Source organism: Boleophthalmus pectinirostris, unplaced genomic scaffold (assembly GCF_026225935.1).
Source record: "Boleophthalmus pectinirostris isolate CB_2022bp ecotype Guang Dong unplaced genomic scaffold, ASM2622593v1 HiC_scaffold_2, whole genome shotgun sequence".
NCBI classification, from domain to species: Eukaryota; Metazoa; Chordata; class Actinopteri; order Gobiiformes; family Gobiidae; genus Boleophthalmus; species Boleophthalmus pectinirostris.
The window spans coordinates 21,347,536-21,369,208 of NW_026571152.1; the positions used below are offsets into that span (position 1 = coordinate 21,347,536).

A 21,673-nucleotide genomic window follows, 5' to 3' on the forward strand; every position below is an offset into this window, starting at 1 on the left:
ACCTCAGAAATGAAATGGAATGTGTCCACAAATGTGGAAGAAAACTTCTGGATTGCTATGTGAAATAGAACATTGTCAGCTTTGGCGAAGATAATGACATGAAAACGCAGGGACTGCTCACACATGCAAATCTCCTGGTGTGTTTTTATGTTCTTTAGTGAGGAAATAACATTGTGAGATTAAAAGAGATTTAGTACAAGACCTTTAACCTGGGACATAAAAGGCTATTTTCAATATTTTGCCCTTATGTCTGTAGCGTTAAATATATTTGTTGTACATTTGAGACCAATAACTTATATTAGCAGGAAAGGGACGCTAAATACAAATTGTGAGAGTATATAATGTATTCGGTGTGTTTTATTTATGTAACCAGCTTCAGGCGGAACTAATAAGGGCAATGGAGGACACTTTTTACGTTGCACAGATTTTAGTGTCACTTAAAAATGTTCCCTGAAAACAGATGGCAAACCCACTGCTGGATGCGACGACGAACAGGCAGCAGCTCAAGGCACAAACTCTGTCTTATTTTAACTATTATTGATACGTCTGATGGATAATGAGGCCGATACGTTTTATCGGGAGCTTCCCAAAGTGGTAAGTCAATATTATGCTAAAATATTTGAAGATTACAGTCGATAAAGTGCTCAAAAGTGTTGTATTGCTGTTGAAGCTAAGTTGCTAACGTCAGCGGTTTTGACTTGTCACTAGGAGCTTCACGCGCACCTGAACGGCTCTGTCAGTTTCCAAACGATCGAGAAACTGATCCGCCGCAAACCGCAGCTCAACATAGAGCACAGCATGACCGCAATCGGCAAAGGCCAGCGCAGAACCCTGGACGAGTGCGTAAAACATCACTGTAAAACGAACTATAAAAGTAAAAACAATCCAGTGTAAATAAATTATTCATTTTTGCTTTTTATATATAGTGTTAAATCGAATTAATCCCTTTCTCGAACACGTGATCCATTATTATTACACTAACTAAGTTGACAACTGTTCAGTATATGATTTTAGTATGTGCAATTTACATCTGCAGGTGTTTTCAAGTGTTTAAGGTCATCCATCAGTTAGTAGACTCAGAAGAAGACATCTTTATGGTAAATGGCGGTATACTTATTTTTTTTAAAGAATGTGTATCTATTCATATGTTTTCTATTATAGGTTCATAGGAGGGTAATTTCAATTTTGCTTTCAGGTTGCCACAGATGTTATTAAAGAGTTTGCAGCTGATGGGGTCAAGTATTTAGAACTTAGAAGTACACCCAGAGAGGAGACAGCTACAGGTACATGTCGCCCCACAAAACGTTTCATTTGCTATATTTAGCATATTTATTTAGTGTGTTTTTTGAAGGATTGACGAAAAGAAGATACATTGAAACGGTTATAAAGGCCATCCAACAGTGTAAAAAGGAAAGAGTGGATATTGATGTAAGGTATGTTATGCATATAACATGCCTGATGATGTGTATTCCAAAACAACACATACACTAACTTTAATAATTGAACTGAAAGGTTTTTGGTGGCCATTGACCGAAGGAATGGGAGTCAAGTTGCCATGGAGACAGTGCAGCTGGCTGAAGAGTTCTTCCTCTCCTCCGATGGTTTGGTCATTGGTATCGATCTCAGTGGTGATCCAACGGTCAGTTGTTCAGTTTATTTCGCACTATAGTGTTACCCTGGGCAATCACTTTAGCTCCAAGGGTACAACTTTTACCTTTAAGTTATTGGATAAATATTTTCATTCAAGGTGGGCCATGGGAGAGACCTTCTTTCTGCACTACAAAGGGCCAAAAACAGTGGGCTCAAACTATCACTGCACCTCTCTGAAGTATGCTTCAATATTCACAGCCAGTTTAAATATGCCAGAAAATATGCCATTAACAAACTTTGCCATAGGTGCCATCACAGCATGATGAAACAGATCTGCTGCTGGATATTCCTCCAGACAGGATTGGTCATGGCACTTTCTTGCATCCTGAAATGGGTGGATCTCAAGGCCTTGTTGACAAAGTAGTGCAGAAAAACATACCACTTGGTAGGACTTACTTTAACATCTCCTCTCTTCCATTGGATAATGGTCAATTATTTCTCTGGATCTTTTTTTCAGAACTGTGCCTGACCTCAAATGTTAAGGGACAAACTGTACAGTGTTATGCTGAGCATCACTTCAAATACTGGTACCACATGGGACACCCCATTGTGATTTGTGTAGGTTTTTACAGCACTTATTGTCATCCAGCATGTCCAAAAACAAGGTTCACAATAATTAGTGTGGTAATTTTATTTTATATTATGTGACAGACGGATGACAAGGGGGTTTTCGCCACGGATTTGTCTCAGGAATACAAAATGGTAGCTACCACCTTTGGCCTCAGTCGTGAAGCTGTTTGGAAGCTTTCGCAACAAGCCATTGATTACATCTTTGCACCTGTTTCTGTCAAAGAGCAGCTAAAGCAGAAGTGGAGAAATCTACAGCCTCAAGAGTTTAAATGAGTCTTTTTGTAGAATATGTAACCCTCTAAATACCTCAGTTTTACAGTTTTAACACAACTTATTTAAGTTTTTAGAGAAAAATAGCAAAAACATTGCTCAAATAAATTGAGTATTTAATATAAAAAGTGTTCATGTCTTTTTTGCAAAATCCTAAGCAAATAAAAGAGATTTAATTTCTACACTGAGAATCAAATAGGATTTCTTTGATTTTGAATAACAGTCCAAAATGTACATGACATTAAATATTAAGTCCATTAAGTTTATTCATGCCCTTTTCCCAAATTTGCCATGTTTGTCCTTGTTTTTCTTTAACTTTCCATGATGCATCTCCTTTCTCTTAATTTTTTCATGCTGGGGTCCTCCATTGCTTATGGCACCTCCACCTTCTAGTTTCCTCTTCTTATCACTGATAGAAGACAAATTATTATATTAGAATTATATCACACCTTTATATATTTACTATTTAGCTCATCTCTGTACCTCTTGATACTGACTACAGCTCCTCCTCCTTTTTTCAAGGCCTGGTCCCATTCATCATCATCCCCTCGTATCCTGTACCTATGGACATGAAAACTTGTTGAAATATTTCAATGTCCATAGTCTTGTCAACTCTTAAAAAGATACTCACTCTTCTAGGTCCAGGTCTTTCACTTTTTCTAAATCCTGTTTGTGCCTTTCTTCAAACTCTTTGGCTGCTTCATTCTGTTGTGAAAATAGGACAGATTTATAGCTTTGAAATGCATGCCTAATGATCATACAAATCCTAATCCACTTTAAGGACAAAATGCTGAGATATTCCACACACAATTACACGTCAAAGCCATTAAAGTACAAAGTATGCATATTTCTAAATAAATAGATATCATACATGGTATTAATACTTTATAATCACATACCAGATCTTCATTAAGACTGCAAACTGTAGGCTCCATTGTGACATCTTTAGTAGTAGCCATCTGTGCTTCAATTGCCTTCTCCTGGATACTGGTGAAGACCTGAAAGAGACAAGACAATATTATTTGACATAAAAATATAGTGAACACAACATGCAGTTTATCAGATAATAAGATTTATAAGATTTACTCACTTGGACAAATTTACGGATGAGACGATTGAAAAGGCCCATGAGCTGTGAGCTGGGAAGGTCTATTTCCTTTTCCAACTGTTCCACTGATTTGTGCTGTAGTCCTATTCCCAAAAGTAGAGCCTAGACACAAAAGCGCAGGCATGAATTAAAACTAGTCATCTCATTCAAAGTGTGCTAAGTTAAAAGTTATCTTACACTTTGAGCAGCTGAGAGGGAGAGCTCTCCAAGTTGCCTGAGGAAAAACATACGTGCCACAGCTGGGATCAGGTCCATGATGAGGTGATAGTCGACCATGCTTCTTGAATACAACTCCAAACGCTTTAGGTCGTAAGGAGTGAAAATCAAGGCCAGTTCAGAGCTGCCCAGTACTGTGTAGAGGCAAAATAATTTTGTCATATGACAATATTAGAGACTATTAAGAGGTCATAAATAATTTAAACATTATGGAATATATGTTTATATAACACTTCTGTTAACACTTAACAATTTATGTTGAAATATAAAACAGGTAATTATAAAGATGTTGAACAATTCTTACCGTTAGTCTCCTCCTTGGCCTTTCTATTCTGCAGGATGCTGAGAGCCAGACTTGGATGAAAGCTGCTGAACTGGTATGACAGCAGGGAGAGGAAGCGTCGGCGGAAATCTAAAAATGACATCCATAATAATGTACAAAATATGCAACATATTATGATTATAAAGAAAATAAAAAGTTTACCCTTCCAGAAAGCAGTCAACCAGTGGCTCTGCTCTGGTGTTTCCTCCATATTCAGCTCCTTCAGCATTACACAAGAGTGCTCTCCTGTCAGGTCATTCTGATTGAAGACACAAAGTAAAAATAGTTGTACAGTTTTGGAGCACTGCAAATATTTATAACAATTCAATATGCTGTCACATAATAATGTGTATATACGTTTTTAGTAAACCAATATCTGTCTCAAATCTCACATTATAATAAATAATAAAATAAAGACTTACCGGTGTTTGCCGAAGATACACTGGAGTATAGCCTGCCTTCTTCCAAAATCTGCCATAATTGTTAAAATTTTATCGTAAGGACACATGTACAATCTGAACATCTAGCACAAATACTATGATAAAACTTACTTGAGCAGTTGAGCAGTGAGGCCATAGGAGACTCCAAGATAGTCCAGTCTTTCTGCTCTTCTCTCACTCAACTTCAGCAGCAAAGGAGGCAGCTCCTTTCTAGGGGTGATCACCTCCTCCAGTAGAGTAACTGCCTGGATATAAATTAACAACATTTTGATTGTGTAAAAAAGTTAACAAGTTCAAGAATATAATTTCCAATATGTTTTTATCATACTTCGCTGCTAACTGGAGTTATTCCTTTGTGGTTTGTATGAGTGTCCTCATCCAATGTTGGAAACTTGCCTTCATAGTACATTTGAAGGAGTTGGAGAGCTCTGGAGCCATATCCCATCTGTTCAAAACAAAGAAGTAGAAAAGTGATCTATTTAGGATAAGATTAAAAGGATGAGAATTATGGATGTCTAAAAATAAAATTCAGTGTTTTTATAGGTGTTCAAGAGTTAGCATTATTTAAGTAACTGTAAGTAAAAAAACACACGTACCCCTTGATAGTCTGGATTAACGGCTATCCGCACCACTCTGCCACCTGATAAACTGCCAAACTCCATGTCTTGAAACTGCAGAGATGATTTGAAAATTCATTTAGTTAGCACAGTACAGTACAGTACAGTACAGTGCAAACAGTACAGCTTGTGTGTTTGTGGACAATACCTGCTCTGAAACAGTCCATGGAATCAGGTCCCCAGAAGCTTTCTTGCCTCTTGAGAGACTGTTGAGGATGGACTGCCGGGAGATTTCTCCTTCTAGACAAACCTAATGATCATACAAATGTGATGTGCTATGCTGAATAAAATTATAAGTACACTGAAAACGGTCAGAACAGGCAAAATGTACCTGAATCACAGCTAGAACCTCTGGGAGGGAGTTCTGTGTTGGAGGGACTGGTGGCAAAAGACAAAAGAGGTGATGAGCAGGAGCATCCGACAACATCTGCAGGTCGTTTGGAGAATTCTGTAGAAAAGAAATATACATTATACAGTCAGATAAATGTCCACATCTTAAATGTGTATGATAATACTTGGCATGATAATAATACATGATCTCACCTTGTAGTGTGATGCTACATATAGAGCCATTAACCTTTGCAGAAAAGCTTCGGATGCTTTGTGATAGCAGAAAAGTGTGTCTCTATTCACATAATAGCTGGAATAGTAGTTAAGGTGACAAAAAGAATTTCTTTTTAAAAAAAAGTGATCCACTTTAACTAAACTGTAATACCACTGGTAGCACCCCTTTATGGACATTATTATTGTTATTATATTATGAAGCTTATGTAAGTGTGATATAAATAAGGATACAGGTCACATGACTGAGGGAGTGGGCAGCCTGAGATGAGTCTGGGGATGCTGAGACAGTCGAGACACAGCAGATCGTTGAGCCATTTCTCCACAGCATCCCCTGGAGCATAACGAATCGACTCATGCAGAGACACTTCATGCAGGGAGCGAGCTAAAAGAAAGCAGAAAAGAAACATCAGGCAAATGTGGTTGTTTTAAGAGACATATTTATTAAAACAAAATTCACTCACCTGCCGATAACCTCGCTGTGTTTGTGTTCTTGTTTTCTGCTGATAAACTCTGCTGACTGTCGGCGCTCTGCTGCCTCAACTGCTGAATAAGTTTGAGGGAGAGAGAGCGCCCTGTTCCTTCATACCTACACAGTTATAATTAATTATTCATTAATCAAGGCAAATAAATCATTGTAGATTTGATATTTAATAAGTTTCAACTTACCCATTGATTGTAGAAGCCATGAAAACTAGATATGGTCCCAGTAGTTTCTTCACAAGAGGAAGAGGAATGGCTGCAGCTTCATCAATGACAAGAAGCTCAGCCTGGCCTAGCTTCACTGCATCCCCAGGGTGGATATACTGTAGGATGGCAAAATAAAAAGAGGTCACGGTAGTGTATTTTTAAATGAACGTGATCAGCTAAGACCTTTACCTGAATGGTCTGTCTATGCTCTTTAAAGATGTTCACTCTAACAACAGCTTTATTGAACTCTGGATTCAACGACTGGATGATTTCATAGTCAAGATGCTCCTATAAATCAGTGCAGGTGTAGATATATAGAGATTAAAAATAAATAAAATATATATTACATTAAATCCAACATCCAACCAACCAACCTGATACTGCAGGGAATCAAAGCCTTTAAAGATGAATTCAAACATTGTGTGAAGGTTGTCAGGGCTTGGTGATGTTACAAAAATATTGGAGTAGCTGTAATAATATGCAAAGAGACCAATTCCATAAAAAGGTAATTTTGCATACTTTTAAAATCAACACTACAAAGTTTTACCCAAAAGCCACTGCTCCAGCGACAGCCAGTCCCAGAGCTGCAGATTTTCCTCGACCACGAGCTGCAGTCAGAGCCACTGTGCTTCTCAGGGTCTTCTCAGTGATTGCCTCAATAAACTTCAGCACAGCTTTAGCCTTGACAAACAGTTTAGTTTATTTGTTAATTTGTTTATTTAAACTTTTAGCTACACAAAGAAGTCATATGCTTGTGCTAGGTTATAGCAAAATTGCTAATTTCCACCTTCAGTCCCTGGACAGGTTGATGTCATAGATGGCGAACATGCCAATAAAATACAATACAATGTATAGTGATGCAATCATTCATCCAGTCAAGCTAAAAGTAAAACTAGTCCCATTCAGTCTCAGTCACCACATCCATACATTATTTACATATTTACAGTTCTTATTGCTGCATTCGTACAGGACAGATTAATGTGAACAGGTTTGTTTGCTTAAAAGTCATTGTTTGGCCAGGCGTGCAAATATTTCATAATTAGTACATGATATAATTTCATGTGGGAGGCTGTTCCAGAGGCTTATGGCTCTATATGAGAATGATGACAGACCAAATGAGGTTCTGCATCTTGGAACACTACATTCTCCTCTGGCTGTGCACCACAAACTTTCTCAATGGGGGTCAGTTGAGTTATGTATGATTTTTAATAATGTTAACATTTGATTAAATTTAAGCAAGTTATCAAAATTGAGCAATTTATATTTGGCAAGTATTGAACAGGTGTGGTGCAGGCGAGGCTTTTTATCATGGCTTTTTAGTGCTCGTTTATACAATGTTTCTATCTCTTTAGAGATGTGACCAGCTTGTAATACAATAACGAAGATGTGAGACAATCATGGCATTAAAATATGTATATGAGGAATCAGCTGTAAAAGAATTTCTAATATGTTTAAAATTCATCAGGTTAAACTTCATTGTATTTCCAAGTTTTTTAATGTGACTTTTAAAATTAAGTTTTAAGTCAAGTAACCTAAATATTTAAATTCATCTACATTCCTAATTTTTTGACCATTTACTAAAATTTCATGAGTCTCTGGGGATTTACGCTTATTGGTAAAAAACAATGAAAATGTTTCATCAATAGTTAATGTAAGACAGGAATTCTGAAGCCAATTTGCAACTTTTTTCATTTCTCTTGTTAATTTTTCTGTTACCCCCATTTCTTTTTTCCATAAGTAAAAAGCACAGTGTCATCAGCATACATTATTATATCAACATCAGTACCAGTACATACATTTGGGAGATCATTTATGTAAATACTAAAGAGCAGAGGTCCAAGAATGGAGCCCTGGGGCACTCCAACACCATAGAGGTGGCTTTAAAGGGTGATAGAGTGTTATTCACACGGACACACTGAATCCGGTCACTCATATATGACCTAATCCAGTTTTGGGTGTGCGTGGAAAGGTTGTAGTCATTCAGTTTGTTAAAACGTATCTGGTGATTAACTGTCTCGAAGGTTTTACACAGATCAAGGAAGACTGCCCCAACAACTCTTCCCTGATCTATGAAGCCAAAATGTAAACATGTATTTATCTGGATTTTTCATCAGCATATCAGCGTAAAGTGGACTGCATAAGATGATGTGCAAGATCATTTTTCTTCAAACATATTTTTGTCACAATCAAAGAGTGTTTTTAACAACAAAAATGTTATGATCACTATATCATCACTAATAGTTTGTTACCTGATCCATAGTCTTGCAGCAGTCCACCAACACACCCACAGGCTGAGTGTCTTGAAGAGACTCTTTCAGATCTTTCAGCTCCTGTTCACGAGGAGACAAACCAACCTCCTGAGAAGAGAAAAATGAAACAAGGCCTCAAAAATCAATAAGTATTAAAATATTAAATGTATATCATACCTGTGTTTTGGGGGGCACTGGTTTGATATTTGCCATGTGGCTGGACATGGGCAGGATGTTGAGTTGGTCATCAATAACAACACAGTTTTTGCAAGATGCAAGGGACAGGATGAATCTATCAAATAAAAACTACTTCATTCCTATCCATTTTCCATATACTCAGAATTATTTACCATAAAATCTAAAGCACTTACCTCTCATTAAATCGACCCACCACATCCTGATGAGCTTCAGTCCTGTATCGAGAATGCACATCCTAAAAGAGCACAAGCTGTTAGCTCAGTTATAAATACAAGTGAATTTAAATGGACTCAGATACGTACCATCGTCATTGTATAGAGCTGTTTCAGGGAGTTCATTGTTCTCAATAAGATGACCACTATTCCACCTCCTTCAACTGTTTCTATTGTTCTTGCCAATAGGTTGGGAGTTAGAGCCTCAAAGTCCTAGAGGCAGAAAAAAACATGCTTACAGATCTGACAGGTACACTCTTAGATGTTTAATTATGTACTTACTTGTAATATACACATGCCATACGTGTTTCCAAGGATTTTGTGAGTCTCATTATAGTAGCAGTAGCGGATGTTTGTGGCAGCAACAAAAAGCTCAAATGGATCATCCTGGTTTAGATTCAGTGTGCCGGTTTTGATCTTCTTTTGCAGCTGTCTCATGCGCTTCTTACGGTTACTATTAAATGAATCACACCATTATTACTACAACAAAATGAACTAATAATGTGAAAACAGATTTTAGTAAGGATATAACTAATTTGTGTTATTTCAGAAATGCTATGTGCTAGGATGTCATTGTAAAATTAACTTAAAGAGCTCACCTGCTGAATCCTAGGTCCTTTTTATAGCACCACAGAACTGATGGGCGAGCTTTGACGCTGGCTTTGGACAACATGTGATGCAGAATGACAACCTTCAACAGACAGTCGTCATGTAAATAGTTGCCCTTCTGTATAAAATACGTAAATAGGGCTGTCTGGATATAGTCTGTTTTACCTGATCTCTTCCACGATCACCAACCACGACGAACATGGTGCGATGCTGCAACGCGACTCCATTCTCGATCTGGACCCTAATTCGGTTGTCCACCTTTTTGCGAACTGTAGCCATTGTATGAGCCTACTGTTTGAATATGTATGCAAGTATGTTAGATCATAACATCAACATTATCCCAGAATAATAGGTAATAAATGTATTATAACCCCAAACTATACCCAGCTTTTAGTGTGACACAAGAATAAGCATTTACTAAACCGAAGTCCTGTACTTTTTCTATGAAGGGTAATACAACAAATACGTTACCTTTATTTGAAGACAAAGACTGCTTGTTTTCGCTTTATTTGGTCGTTTTTACTTGTACATGCTCTGGTTTCTCGCTGTTGATAAACTCACGTGGAGACACTCACTCAAGAAGGACCCCATCATGACGTCATCTACGTGCGACTAATGTTCTCTGGCGCATGGTTTGTTTTTGCTGCGGTTCAGGCAAAACATGTAATAAAAATTTAGATGAACACGGGTTTTAGCGTGCGTATTTTTGGTCTTTAAAAAGGTGATATACTTTCAAAAAACTGACCGAAAGACATTTTATTTTGAAATTGTATAATTTTCATATATTGACGCAAACCTTACCTGTATATATATATATATATATATAAAAAAAAAAGTCATAGCCTCGGTAAACCACTAGGCGGAGTAGTTCATCCAGACTTAAGGAAAAAAAATCTCATTTGAGCATGGGTATGCAACACAACTTTATTGAAACTCTTGAAGCAACATCAATTTACAAACAAGAATATGGGAGCTCTTTGAACATAAAAGGCTTTAGAACCAAAATGACAGAACCGAGGAGGGGGGATAGACTCCCAAGGTTTGGACCAGCAGTGGCAGGCGGCATTTTCATACAAAAAATAACTTATGAAATCTTTCAAGTTTACAGGAACATTATAAACACATGGCTGTTGTAAATTGTTGATTGAATTTACAGATTAGCTTGTGTTCAGACTTTAAAATGTGTCATTAGTTTTGAGATCTCAAAGCAGGTACACTTTGATTCAAGAGACAAGTAAAAAGCACTGATGAAAATCAACTAAAAAGAGGATGAGTGAGCTGGGGAAAATGCGATGATGATTTTTCAGTGTGGTGCAAGTTAATCAGTCACAGTCATTTAAGAAAGGCTTTTTCAGGAGCGCATGGCCTGAGTGCTGCCTCTCGAAACACCTCTGGATCCTTGTCCAGTCCCTCGCTTGTAATTCTGTTGGTACCCATCCTATAGACACACATCACATAACATTACATTACATTACTAATATTGTAAGTAACAAATGGCCGCAAATGATCATCCCATACCCTCTGGTAATTTCCATTTGAGTAGTCCCGTGGCGTGTTGAACTGGGTTTGTCCATAGCCCGAGTTTGGAGTGTTGGTGAAAGGAGGACGATATCCATCATAGCCACCTTGGAAAAAACAAGTGAAACAATGAAGTTTAAAGCCAAAAAGTAATAAAACTGACCACACAGGATAGTCCTCAAAACAAACGTCACAAAACCAGTGTGGAACATTTGTTTTTACTGTTTAATAGATTGAGTTAATGTCCAACAAGCAAATTTAATTTTAAACTATTGCAGCCTATAATAACTCACCATCTATAGTATAAAGTTAAACAAGTTGGTTACATTTGCCAGATTACGTAGTGTATATTTACCTCTGAAGCCATTTGACGACCCCCTGTAGCCATTGACCATGCCTCTAGCATTGCGTGGGCCTCCACGGGACATGCCTCTGCTGTTATAAAATGACTGTCCCTGTCTTCCAAAACCCTGCTGTGACTGCTGCTGGTGAGCTCCTGATTGGTCCTGGAATGCACCAACTACTGAAAACCATGATACCCAAGATTAGTGTCTAGTCCATCAAGCAAGCATTCAATATTAAAATGCTAAATGATGAGAAAAATGTGCACCAGTCTGCAGCTGATCGGCCTGCATCTCTGTCTGCTCCACAGGATGCTGGGACTGGCTATTAAAGGACTGGTTGTAGGAGTTTTGGTACTGGTTGGCCTGATTTAATGCCTCTGTCTCGTTAGCAGGAGGGACGGGGGCATTGAGGTTGAACACCTAAAGAACAAACAAATGTTTACAGCCAAGAGGGGTAGGCAAAATACTGTGAAATGTTGGAACCTGAATGATAAGGAATAAGAAATATTCCAAACAGGAATAGATAAACAAGTAAGAAATGTAGGAAAAGATGTTGAGGCACAGAAGGGGCTGAGTAATTAATCAAGTTTTGATTGAAAACAGATTTAACTGATGGCTTGGTATTTTTAAAAATACATAGTTTACTTTCTATTTGTTCTGGAACATCATTTGCTATCAAAAAACAAAAAACAAAACAGCAATCAATGAAAAACAAAAATAATGATTAATTTGTTGTAATATCACCCAGCCCAAAGCACAGAACTGCAACACTAATCTACTGCAATTGAATAAACTTACAGTACTTGCATCTTATTTCTTTGCCAATAAACAAGTCTAAATTAGTGATGGGCCAAACGAGTCAATGTGTCAAGCTCAGCAAGTGACGCCTGTGTTGAGCTGTCGCTGTGTCTACTACTTTAAGAAAAGTCAAGTGACCGATACATCTACTATGTCATTTGGTGTGGCTCATGTTGGGTGCTGAGTCAGCTCGTGTGGTTCAAGAAGCGCGAGGCTCAAATCTCTCGCAGTGACTCGGTTCATGCCCACAGAGAAACAGAAGATAGGCCTGTTCTGTGTGGGCTCATTTTTATCAGTCCGCAGTGGAGCTCATCACAGATTTACTTGAAGAACTATATTATTTTACTCTCATTTTCACAACCATTCACCTCATCATGTATCACATATTGGCCTATTTTATTGTACAATGGGCTGTGATTTTCTTTAATGAGACTGCATTATCTTGGTCAGTCCTTTTACATGTTTGATATCAGATCACATCTATGACAAATGAGTGTTCACATGTCTAAATGAACGAGTCCTGCGCTCTGTCAATGCTTCTGCACAGGAAGCAGTTCATTGTTAAAACCACCAGATGGCGCTATAGAACACACCAACACTGTCAATACAGTGTTGGAAATGTGTTACACACATCTTAAGGCCTCAGCTACACATTACTAGTCTAAATATTGAACATGAACATAAACAGACACACAGATAAGGAAATTGTATGGAATAAATTATATAAATAAATATAAATATATATATTTAAAAGTTATCTTACTGTCTGCATTGACTGGAATGGTGCGGCGTTGACATTGATGCCACCGCTGTGGGGTGCTTTGGAAACTTGTTGAAAAACCTGCGTTTGAGAGGCGGGGGGTAGTGCTGTGGAGGGAGGAGGCTGGTCTGAAGACAATGACATGGAGTTCTGATTGACAGCAAGGGGGGAAAAAAAAATGAGTTTGCCTCTGCCTTCATTTGTAATAGAGCCCCACCGATATGGATTTTGTTGTGGCCGATATGAAACCGATATGATGGGAGTTGGAGCGGCCGATAGCCGATATAATTGCCGATATATTTAGTGATGTAAAAATTCACTGTAAATCTTGAATTGTATAAAAAACTTAGGTTTGGCTCTAGTGGATTTTAAATTGGGTTTATTTAAGCAACATTTATTGTTCTTCTGCCTCTTTGTGTCATATTTACGGACTGTAGATCACATTCTAGCTACTAGCGATGGGTAGCAAGACTAAAGGAGGTCTAAACCAGGACTGAAAAAGGACTAAACTAGGACTAAAACAGATCTAAACCATGTGTAAAACAGGACTAAACCAGAACTGAACCAGGACTGAGTATCGGGACTTGGTCTCTATCTCTCTCAGTCTCTCGAGCCCAAGATTAGTCCTGGTTTATTCATTTTATGCTGAACTACAGCCAAATATGCATGGTTTTTTCTATCCTATGCACACGCAGATTTCTGAAAGTTTCGTTCTGAGCCGCTTCCACTGTCAAACTACCACCAGTCTGCACGTGACGTGAAGAGAAAAAAGTGAGAATAAGAGAAAACACGGCTCCCAATAAGGAGCAGGTTCCCGTCGTTCGCTTCAAAGAGCCGTTTCGTTCGTGACCGACCCATCACTACTAGCTACTAAAGTAAGCTACCGTTATTAGCCTTTAACCGTAAATGCTGCGCGCTGCGGTGATTAATTATATGCATAAATGTGGATCATTCACACGTCTATTCACAGCTCATTTACATATCAATGCAGGTCCAGTAACAAATATACGGCCAATACAGTCACTTTACAATAGGCCAATAGAAAACAGCCTGTTTATGTGTCAGAGCTACAGCAGCTAATCGCTAACCTAAACTGGCTTCAAAGTCGATGTATTTCCAACACTCACCGCTCACACAGGCTCCTCCTCACATCACAAGTCTGCACTAATAAATGTCCTTTTAATCCAGACTCAAACCGATTGTCCATAAAAAGAAAATAATCTCAGTGTTGCGCACGGCTGCGGGTGTAAACAAGAACAGAAGTGACATGACTCTGGGGGTGTGTTCAGGGACAGTACGGACACACACACAGACAAATGACTTCGTAGATAAATACAGATGTGGAGCCACATATTAGGACATTTATCTGTCTGTAAATTGAATTAAATGAACATAATGTAGAGAGTCTAAGATTTATAACGAGGTATAACATGCCCACGTGAAATATCGGCCCATATCAGCAAGCATATCGGCCGATAGCTGATATATCTCCAGGAGTCCATATCGGCCGATAATATCGGCCAACTGATATATCGGTCGGGCTCTAATTTGTAACATTCATTTAGATACAATTTGCACATTACCTGAATTTCAATTGATTCTGCTGAGGGGTGGGGATCTGGTGTGTGTGAGGTCTGGTACATGGGGGGTGGCGTAGGAGAAACAATAGGAACCTAGAATACAACTTTTCTTAATTTCATTCCAAGTGAAGGTTTTTAAAAGAAACTCGGTTTACTCACTTGTGAGGGCTCAGACTGAACAGGAACTGTATTTGGCGTTAATCGGGACTCTGTGTGAACTTGGATGATAAATTTAGTCAATAACTGTAAATTCACTGAAATGAACCAAGATGTAAATACAAATCTGAGACTTACCCGGAGGACAAACCATTTGTGGCATATCCATGTTTTGAGCAGGTTTCATTGGCTGGGCTGAAACAATTGCAGGGTCAATGGACTGTCCATCAAACTCCAGCATGGAGTCCTGACCCAGGAGAAAATTATTAGCCAACTATAGTTAAAAAATCATTTGAGTCCAGAAAGTGTTTCACATTGTTTCTTACCTGCAAAGTTGTATGTTCCCTGCATTTGTGCCATGAGGTCCTGCACTACCTGCTTTCGGACCATAGGGTCACTTTGTGGGGCAGGAGGTGCTAAACTCAGGGGGTGGGTCTCCAGAGGAACAGGAGGGGGAGCAGACTGCACCACGGGCTGCTGCTGCTGTGGCTGCAGCACGCTGACCGTCTGGAAATAAAATGCGCAAATTAAACTCAGATCAGCTTTGTCCATGAATAATAAAATAAAGCTCTCAGTCAATAAATACTCACCTCTGAATCTGTGGTCCACTCATCCCCCTGTTCTTTGTCACTGCTGCTGTATGTGGAGTCTGGAATGAACTGTCTGTTTACAAACTAGACAGAAAACATTTTCCTTGTTAGTCAAAATAAATAATTTATGGCATAGAACAGATAAATAAAAGTGAAAAAATGCATAGCACACTCAAATAGCCGATGTCCAAAAGCTTTTTTATTTTTAAAATAACGTTTCGGCAAAGAAAGCCTTTTTTATTTTTTGCTTTGGACCACAGCACACAAAATGGTTAATAGAACAGATGAAAGTAGGGCTGGGCGATATGGATCAAAAAATATATCTCGATATATTTTGCTATATCTCGATATACGATATATATCTCGATATCTGTACAGGAAAAAATAACCCCCTAAAACGGAAAACTGCAAAAACAAATCTGCCAAATTCCACAAGGTCCTTTTTTTAAAAATTAAAGTGTAAGAGGTAGGCAGTTCATATAGGAACATTTAAGATTACAAAAACCCTAATTACATAAATAATAATTTAACTGTCAAATAAAAGAAATAAAACATATTTCCTTTGTTTCATTCATAAATAAAACAACAACTCAAGCTCATCTTTGCATTAACTCTGTTATCCAGACCAGAACCAGAACCATGAACTCTTTTAACAGAAGAAGTTCAGGATGTTCCTTATGTTAACAGATCCATGTTCCTATCCAGCAGTAAGGAGTTATGAGGTTTCCCACAATCCACTGCAGATCAAACCCAACATTTCCAAACACTTTTGTACAAGTGACACTGCAACAGATTATTAATTAAAATCTTCTGCATAAATAGAATTTACATTACTAAACTTTACAATATATAAAGCATAACGACTCAAGAGCCACATCAGCCCGTTTGAGATTATAGTGTTAATTATTTTATTTTATGTTTTATTTTTTTTTTTTTTTTTGCAGCTTTGCGCAGACTTGTTTACGTTTTACAGAAACGAAACTTAAAAAGCGCATGGCTAATTTGCATAAACAGCGCACTCCACCTGCCGCTCTTGCGGTTCAACTTCTTTTGGACTAAAGGACATGACTCGGTGGAATATGAGGAAGTGCTGCTGATGGTTTTGTCTGTAAATGGTGGAAAAGTTTCGTGGCGCTAGAAGCTTTTCACTGGCACCAACTTTCGGCGTTCACGGCGATAGTGACGAGTGAATGAGACACGAGCGAACAAAATCAGGGAGGCGGGGGCGCGCGGGCGACGACAGAGAAGACAAACAAGCAAAGCGGCGAAAAAAAAATTGAATATAAGCAATATATCGATATATACGATATGTCAGAATTCATATCGAGTTTAAAAAAATATCTCGATATATTAAAAATATCGAGATATCACCCACCCCTAGATGAAAGACATCAATACCTCTGTTGTTTCAACTGCGACTGGCTCCGTAAACTCTTCAATTACTTCAGCTTCTGTACAGGAAAATAAACTATAAGTTTTCAAAATCCAGAAATTAAGTTGTTTGCCTCAGTTGTTTGCAGTAACCTGGATCGACAGGCTGCTCTTCTGCTTCTGACGATTCAGCGACTGTTGCAGCTGCGATGGGCTCTTCTTCTTCTTCCTCTTCACAAACTCCATTTTGATGAGATGGAACTCTGTCAAAGTATCCACTCAGCAGAACCTGGTCCAAAGTCTCCTTCAGTGCCTTGTCTGGAAAAAGTACAATAATCAGATTTATATGTTGGCCTCCGAGGTGGAAAGAAATGTATAAAACTGATGGTCCATTTTTGTCTATGCAATGGTACTGCACCCTTTTTGCTTCCCTGTCAAATATAGTTGAGGAAGAACTTGGAGAAATGCTATTACATTCAAGCATGTGAAAAATCGGGGCATGCTGGAGGGTTTGTGAAAGCTAGAAACTGGCTGAGGTCCCTCAACCATTTTCATCCCTCCTGCTAACGAGGGCTTATTTAAAATTGTTCAGATCCTAGCTACTGCTCCTCAACTCCTTTACCCTTGGAGCTACGTACTGAGGGCAACCATAGGAGTTCTAGAGGGAGAGAGAACAGCGGGGGATGTCACCCAAGACAATAAGTGCCCCTCATTTTCCACTGTTGCACTGATTTTTAAGAGAATTTAAACATAACAGTATACATACATGTTTGTACATGAGTAATGGTCATTGGATATCAAGTACAAAGTCTTACTTGACCAGTTATAATGAGATCATTAGAGGAGCATCAAAGGAAATTATACAGGCTTGCTAAAAGACAGGCCTGTCTGACTAAATACTGCACAATTTAAGACACATATGACTTGGTCCTTGCAGCGTAAATTAACCAAGTTTTGCAGGTTTTAATTTATTGGCATAGCACATACATCCAAACCACATGTCTTTGTTGAACAGACCGTAACAGAGGAGAAATTATAATAACTAGTAAGAAAAGCAAAGGCATTTCCACTTTTAGAGGTTTGAGGAAATGCAGGTGGATGTGATTTCCTCCACTCTTTAGAGCCTCAGGGAGAGTATCTGCTGCTTCGGAATAAATGTGACCTTAGGTTACCAAAATGAAAAGGCCTTTCTCTGCTACAGTGAACTGGGTCACCCCCAGTATCAGAGCAACTCCAAAGCCCTGACCAGTGGAACCAGGCGACACTGGCAGTCTGCCTCATGCTGAGTCAGCCCTGGCCTGGGGCATAATGCAGGAGGGAGAGTCCCAGGACAGACAGCCCAGAATGCAATACACCATGAACTGAACTAAGCTTTCAACTATAAATCACAAACACATACTCCCAGCTCTTAGCCAAGTGCATCCCACAGTTTGGCTTCATGACTTAAGTATATCAACAAACCAAAGCAATCTGAACACCCTAAATGCCTTCGAAAACTAGTACTGTATTACCAATCCCCCCAAAAACACAACACAAACAGGACAAAGAGCTCACAGATGACTGGTCCCGTCACCAACCATCTGGTGAAATGTACAGCCAAATGTTAACACATTAATGGAGTCTGAGCCTGTCAGGAATAATTTCATTCATGCTTAAGATTTTTTACTATAACTAACTTGTAGTTGTCATTTCAGTGCTCTAACCATTAAACATTTTAAATAATAGTAATTTCAAATATAATCAGGATGATTCAAAGCAATGTTTACAATGTTTAATTCAATCAATTAAAACATTGTAAATGCATTTAAGCACCATTCTTTATCCCTTATGCCTAGGTATTCTCACTACATTTACACTTACAGTCACTGGTAACACCAGGTCTGAGATTTATTAAATAACCATAAGAAGGAGAGAATTGGAACAATTCAAACTGGACAAGACTGAAGAAAAGAGAAACAAACACTGCAAACACCTAGACCGACAGCAGACTTCAGATCACATTTGTTGTAAAGGGGGGAGAAAAAAGGTAAAAATTGCTCTAGTCACTTTTGGAAAAAAATTAAAATAAAAATCACTTTCCCTATGAGCAGTGTTCTCTATTGTCCAAGTGATTACCACATTTACAGCTCTGTTGCTGCATGTCCACAAACTCTGAGCAGACTGACCAACTGACAGATAGAACAATGCAGAGTATAGGCAGAAGCCTAAATGTGTATCCAAAGGAGCATAAATGAGTCCTTAGATGGTACTTACATGTTGTGCCAACCACAGCTTTGTCCCGTCCTTCCAGTAGGTCCCAAAGGTGCACAGATGCTTCCTCATACTGGTCAACCAACCTGGAAAAAAACAAAAAAAAACAAAAAACCCACCCATTTTGCAGTATTAAAATCAACAATTAAAATATATAGGCTCTTAAAACCTAATGGATTTCTGCATACAGACCTGACATTTTGGTCTCGGTCTGGCCCCACCAGCTTGTAAAACTCGTCCAGAGCCGTGAGGTCTGCGTCTGTGAGCAGTGGTGAACCCCCCACTCCCTGTTTGAGGTCTTGCCGAACCGTGTCATCACCGAGTCGGTCCAAAAGGAACTGCAGTTCCAGAACGGTCTTCAGCCGCCGCTGCTCGGCCTCCTCACGTTGTAGCTGCTCCCGCCGTGCAGTCTTCTTCACTGCCTTCTGAATCTGGTATCACACATCATATACACAGGTAGGTTAAATCAATCTTAGAACTTTAAGTCTGGGAGTATATATAGCTTATAAAAAAAAAAAAAGCTTTACATCTTGTCCCAGTTGAATAAACATCTTCTGCAATTCTCGAGCAAATTCCAGGTTATTTTGGATTTCTTGGTATTTAGCGAGTGCTTCCTAAAATAATAACAATAATAAATTTTTTTTAGAACATTTTTACATTACATGATTAACAAAAATCAAAAAATGGTTGTTGTGGGATCATAAGATTTTATTATGCACAACATGCTCCCAAGGAAGCTTATTAATAATAATTTAATATCTAAGGGATTACAGTTGTGAATAAGTAATAATAATAAGTAACAACATAGATAGCTTTTTTGTATTTTGCCCTCACCAGCTGGTCCTGGTTCAGGCGCTCTCCTTTGTCCTTCCTGACTTGATAGTCATCCAGTTTGCTCTATTATGAAAATATAGTTACATGGGATATAAAGATTACTTGTATTGTATGAGTGAGGTAGTGCATGGCACCCACCTTTTTCTTTTCCATGTTGCGAGCTTTCTTATCAATGACACCCAGCACTTGTTTTAAAACCTCAGACTGTCCACATGCAGAGCCCATTGACCCTGGAGCGGATCCCACCTCTGGGCTGGCATTCTGCACTGACCTGCTCGCGTTCATTGCAGAGGGCATCTAAAACACAACACACAGCCAAACCGCAAATGTAATGGTAGTCTTTACAAATACAGTCTAACACAACACTTAATATAATACAGATGACCAATGATAAATATCAAATCAACGGGTTTTCTATGAGCTACAAGTGAACGACATGACACTGAGAGTTAACATTACCTAGAAGGTACCAGACATTACAAAAATAACATAGATTTGGCCAGTAAATGATATGCCAGTTAGCCATAACATTGCCACTTGCCGCGTCTTATGTATTGATAGAGGCCTTATAATAAACACAGTAGACAGGTTTGAATGGACTTAAATATGCCAATCAGACCACTTCCTTGAACATAAAACCAATTTCGACACCGGCAACACGAGTCCAGCTGTTGTGTTTTGAAATCCCCAAAGCATCTCTTTTCATTAGTCTGATCAGTTACTAAAGGCAATAAATATCCGCCACGAAGTCACCTTCAGTATGTTATCTGCTCGCACACCTATGTACCAGCAGTGGCGAAGGTAGATTGTCAGCTTTATGTCCGAGCTTTGATTAAAAATGGCCCTGGCCTCTGAAGGAGCTAGCACCGACCGCGCTGTTAGCAAGTATGGCACAGCAACGCGTGCTAACGAGCAGCCGGCTGGGCGCACTGGTTTCCGGAAGGAATGTCCGCAGAATTACCCACCTTAATGGTTTATATCCACAGGGGAGCTTTTTGATGAAAGGTAGGAATCAGCCAAGTTGTTATTATTGTTGTGTTGCTTTATTATGTCTTTCACTAATGTGGGATCCGCCCCGCCGGCCTCACCGACAACTGAGACGGTTCGAAAGACGGAGAAACTCTTTATAAAAGGCGAAGGTCCGTTTTTAGCACCCAAAGATATGCCTGAATAGATAATTGCAGTAATATGGGTTTAATGGAGTGATTTACGTTTAGAGATTGTATATTTTATATTTATGTTTAATAAAATACTATTAGTGTGAGATAATTATAAAGATAAACTTTATTTCAGTCGTTTACATTCATCATTATAGTCAGGCATATTTCTTAATATCCTCTTGGCATAAAATCTGCACAATCATTAGCTTTGATTAGGCTATCCTCTCTCCACTCTTCTACTCTTCTGCCTTATACAGTTATTCATAGTATTCTCTGACAGCTGTGCCATTGAGCTGTGGGCTCTGTCCTGAGCCTGTGCTCAGCTGTGGTACCACACTGCATTTCACTCATAACTCACACAGTACCTCAGTCTGAGGTTCAACTTCAAGATGAACAAATGTAGGTCAAATTCACTTTGAATGCAGTTTAAAGTTTATTTTTGAAGTAGTTTTATCCATGCTTTAAGCACACTTGATCATGATCAGGTAAAGGAACTCGAATGCACTGTGTGTGGATAATGAATCATCATAATCTACTTTCCAAACCACAAATGAAACAAAAGTGAAAGTGTAGGCCAAGTGGCTTCCACTGTAGACTTGA

The 21,673-nt window shown here is 38.7% G+C and overlaps 3 protein-coding genes across 5 annotated transcripts; 1 reads left to right on the top strand and 2 right to left on the bottom strand.

Annotated features, from left to right (window-relative positions):
• The first annotated feature begins 55 nt into the window (after window positions 1–55).
• Window positions 56–2,493, top strand: adal (adenosine deaminase-like). 3 transcript variants are annotated; one of them, XM_055155094.1, is made up of 10 exons: window positions 56–594; window positions 709–890; window positions 1,037–1,097; window positions 1,196–1,283; window positions 1,352–1,433; window positions 1,513–1,639; window positions 1,748–1,828; window positions 1,897–2,035; window positions 2,108–2,208; window positions 2,302–2,493. In XM_055155094.1, exons 1-10 carry the CDS (start codon window positions 550–552, stop codon window positions 2,491–2,493), a joined length of 1,098 nt encoding a protein of 365 aa, XP_055011069.1. In that variant the 5' UTR covers window positions 56–549. The 3 variants fall into 3 exon arrangements, with proteins under 3 accessions (XP_055011069.1, XP_020790920.2, XP_055011068.1); XM_020935261.2 differs by having other exon boundaries at window positions 709–839; XM_055155093.1 differs by having other exon boundaries at window positions 709–839; window positions 1,897–2,208.
• On the bottom strand, window positions 2,263–10,309 carry nat10 (N-acetyltransferase 10). The gene is made up of 29 exons (XM_020935077.2): window positions 10,184–10,309; window positions 9,878–10,003; window positions 9,703–9,794; window positions 9,386–9,557; window positions 9,194–9,316; window positions 9,065–9,126; window positions 8,871–8,985; window positions 8,694–8,801; window positions 6,992–7,125; window positions 6,819–6,912; window positions 6,634–6,732; window positions 6,424–6,560; window positions 6,219–6,343; window positions 5,989–6,139; window positions 5,737–5,833; window positions 5,525–5,641; window positions 5,342–5,443; window positions 5,173–5,247; window positions 4,905–5,021; window positions 4,688–4,821; window positions 4,559–4,607; window positions 4,299–4,395; window positions 4,119–4,226; window positions 3,776–3,948; window positions 3,581–3,700; window positions 3,390–3,488; window positions 3,122–3,195; window positions 2,974–3,051; window positions 2,263–2,899 (listed from the first exon to the last, which is right to left on the bottom strand). The coding sequence occupies exons 2-29, from the start codon at window positions 9,989–9,991 to the stop codon at window positions 2,758–2,760; spliced, it is 3,108 nt and encodes a 1,035-aa protein (XP_020790736.1). The 5' UTR covers window positions 9,992–10,003; window positions 10,184–10,309; the 3' UTR covers window positions 2,263–2,757.
• A 313-nt stretch (window positions 10,310–10,622) lies between these two features.
• Window positions 10,623–21,039, bottom strand: caprin1b (cell cycle associated protein 1b). The gene is made up of 18 exons (XM_055155516.1): window positions 20,879–21,039; window positions 20,052–20,210; window positions 19,914–19,976; window positions 19,607–19,693; window positions 19,272–19,510; window positions 19,083–19,165; window positions 16,983–17,147; window positions 16,857–16,909; window positions 15,459–15,542; window positions 15,199–15,375; window positions 15,007–15,142; window positions 14,872–14,930; window positions 14,716–14,805; window positions 13,136–13,282; window positions 11,841–11,994; window positions 11,586–11,753; window positions 11,231–11,337; window positions 10,623–11,150 (listed from the first exon to the last, which is right to left on the bottom strand). Exons 2-18 carry the CDS (start codon window positions 20,208–20,210, stop codon window positions 11,064–11,066), a joined length of 2,058 nt encoding a protein of 685 aa, XP_055011491.1. The 5' UTR covers window positions 20,879–21,039; the 3' UTR covers window positions 10,623–11,063.
• Window positions 21,040–21,673: the final 634 nt, after the last annotated feature.

Bases quoted from the DNA above. Each gene is read 5' to 3' on its own strand.
- nat10 (XM_020935077.2), bottom strand. From the start codon at position 9,991: ATGGCTACAGTTCGCAAAAAGGTGGACAACCGAATTAGGGTCCAGATC. The intron at 6,733-6,818 runs GTTGGTTGGTTG...ACTGATTTATAG, and splicing joins TTGATTCCCTGCAGTATCAG to GAGCATCTTGACTATGAAAT. The intron at 2,900-2,973 runs GTACAGAGATGA...GTCTTCTATCAG, and splicing joins GCTGTAGTCAGTATCAAGAG to TGATAAGAAGAGGAAACTAG.
- caprin1b (XM_055155516.1), bottom strand. From the start codon at position 20,210: ATGCCCTCTGCAATGAACGCGAGCAGGTCAGTGCAGAATGCCAGCCCA. The intron at 14,931-15,006 runs GTAAGTCTCAGA...TTATCATCCAAG, and splicing joins ACAAATGGTTTGTCCTCCGG to TTCACACAGAGTCCCGATTA. The intron at 14,806-14,871 runs GTGAGTAAACCG...GTTGTATTCTAG, and splicing joins TTCAGTCTGAGCCCTCACAA to GTTCCTATTGTTTCTCCTAC.
- adal (XM_055155093.1), top strand. From the start codon at position 550: ATGGATAATGAGGCCGATACGTTTTATCGGGAGCTTCCCAAAGTG. The intron at 1,284-1,351 runs GTACATGTCGCC...TGTTTTTTGAAG, and splicing joins CAGAGAGGAGACAGCTACAG to GATTGACGAAAAGAAGATAC. The intron at 2,209-2,301 runs GTAGGTTTTTAC...ATTATGTGACAG, and splicing joins GACACCCCATTGTGATTTGT to ACGGATGACAAGGGGGTTTT.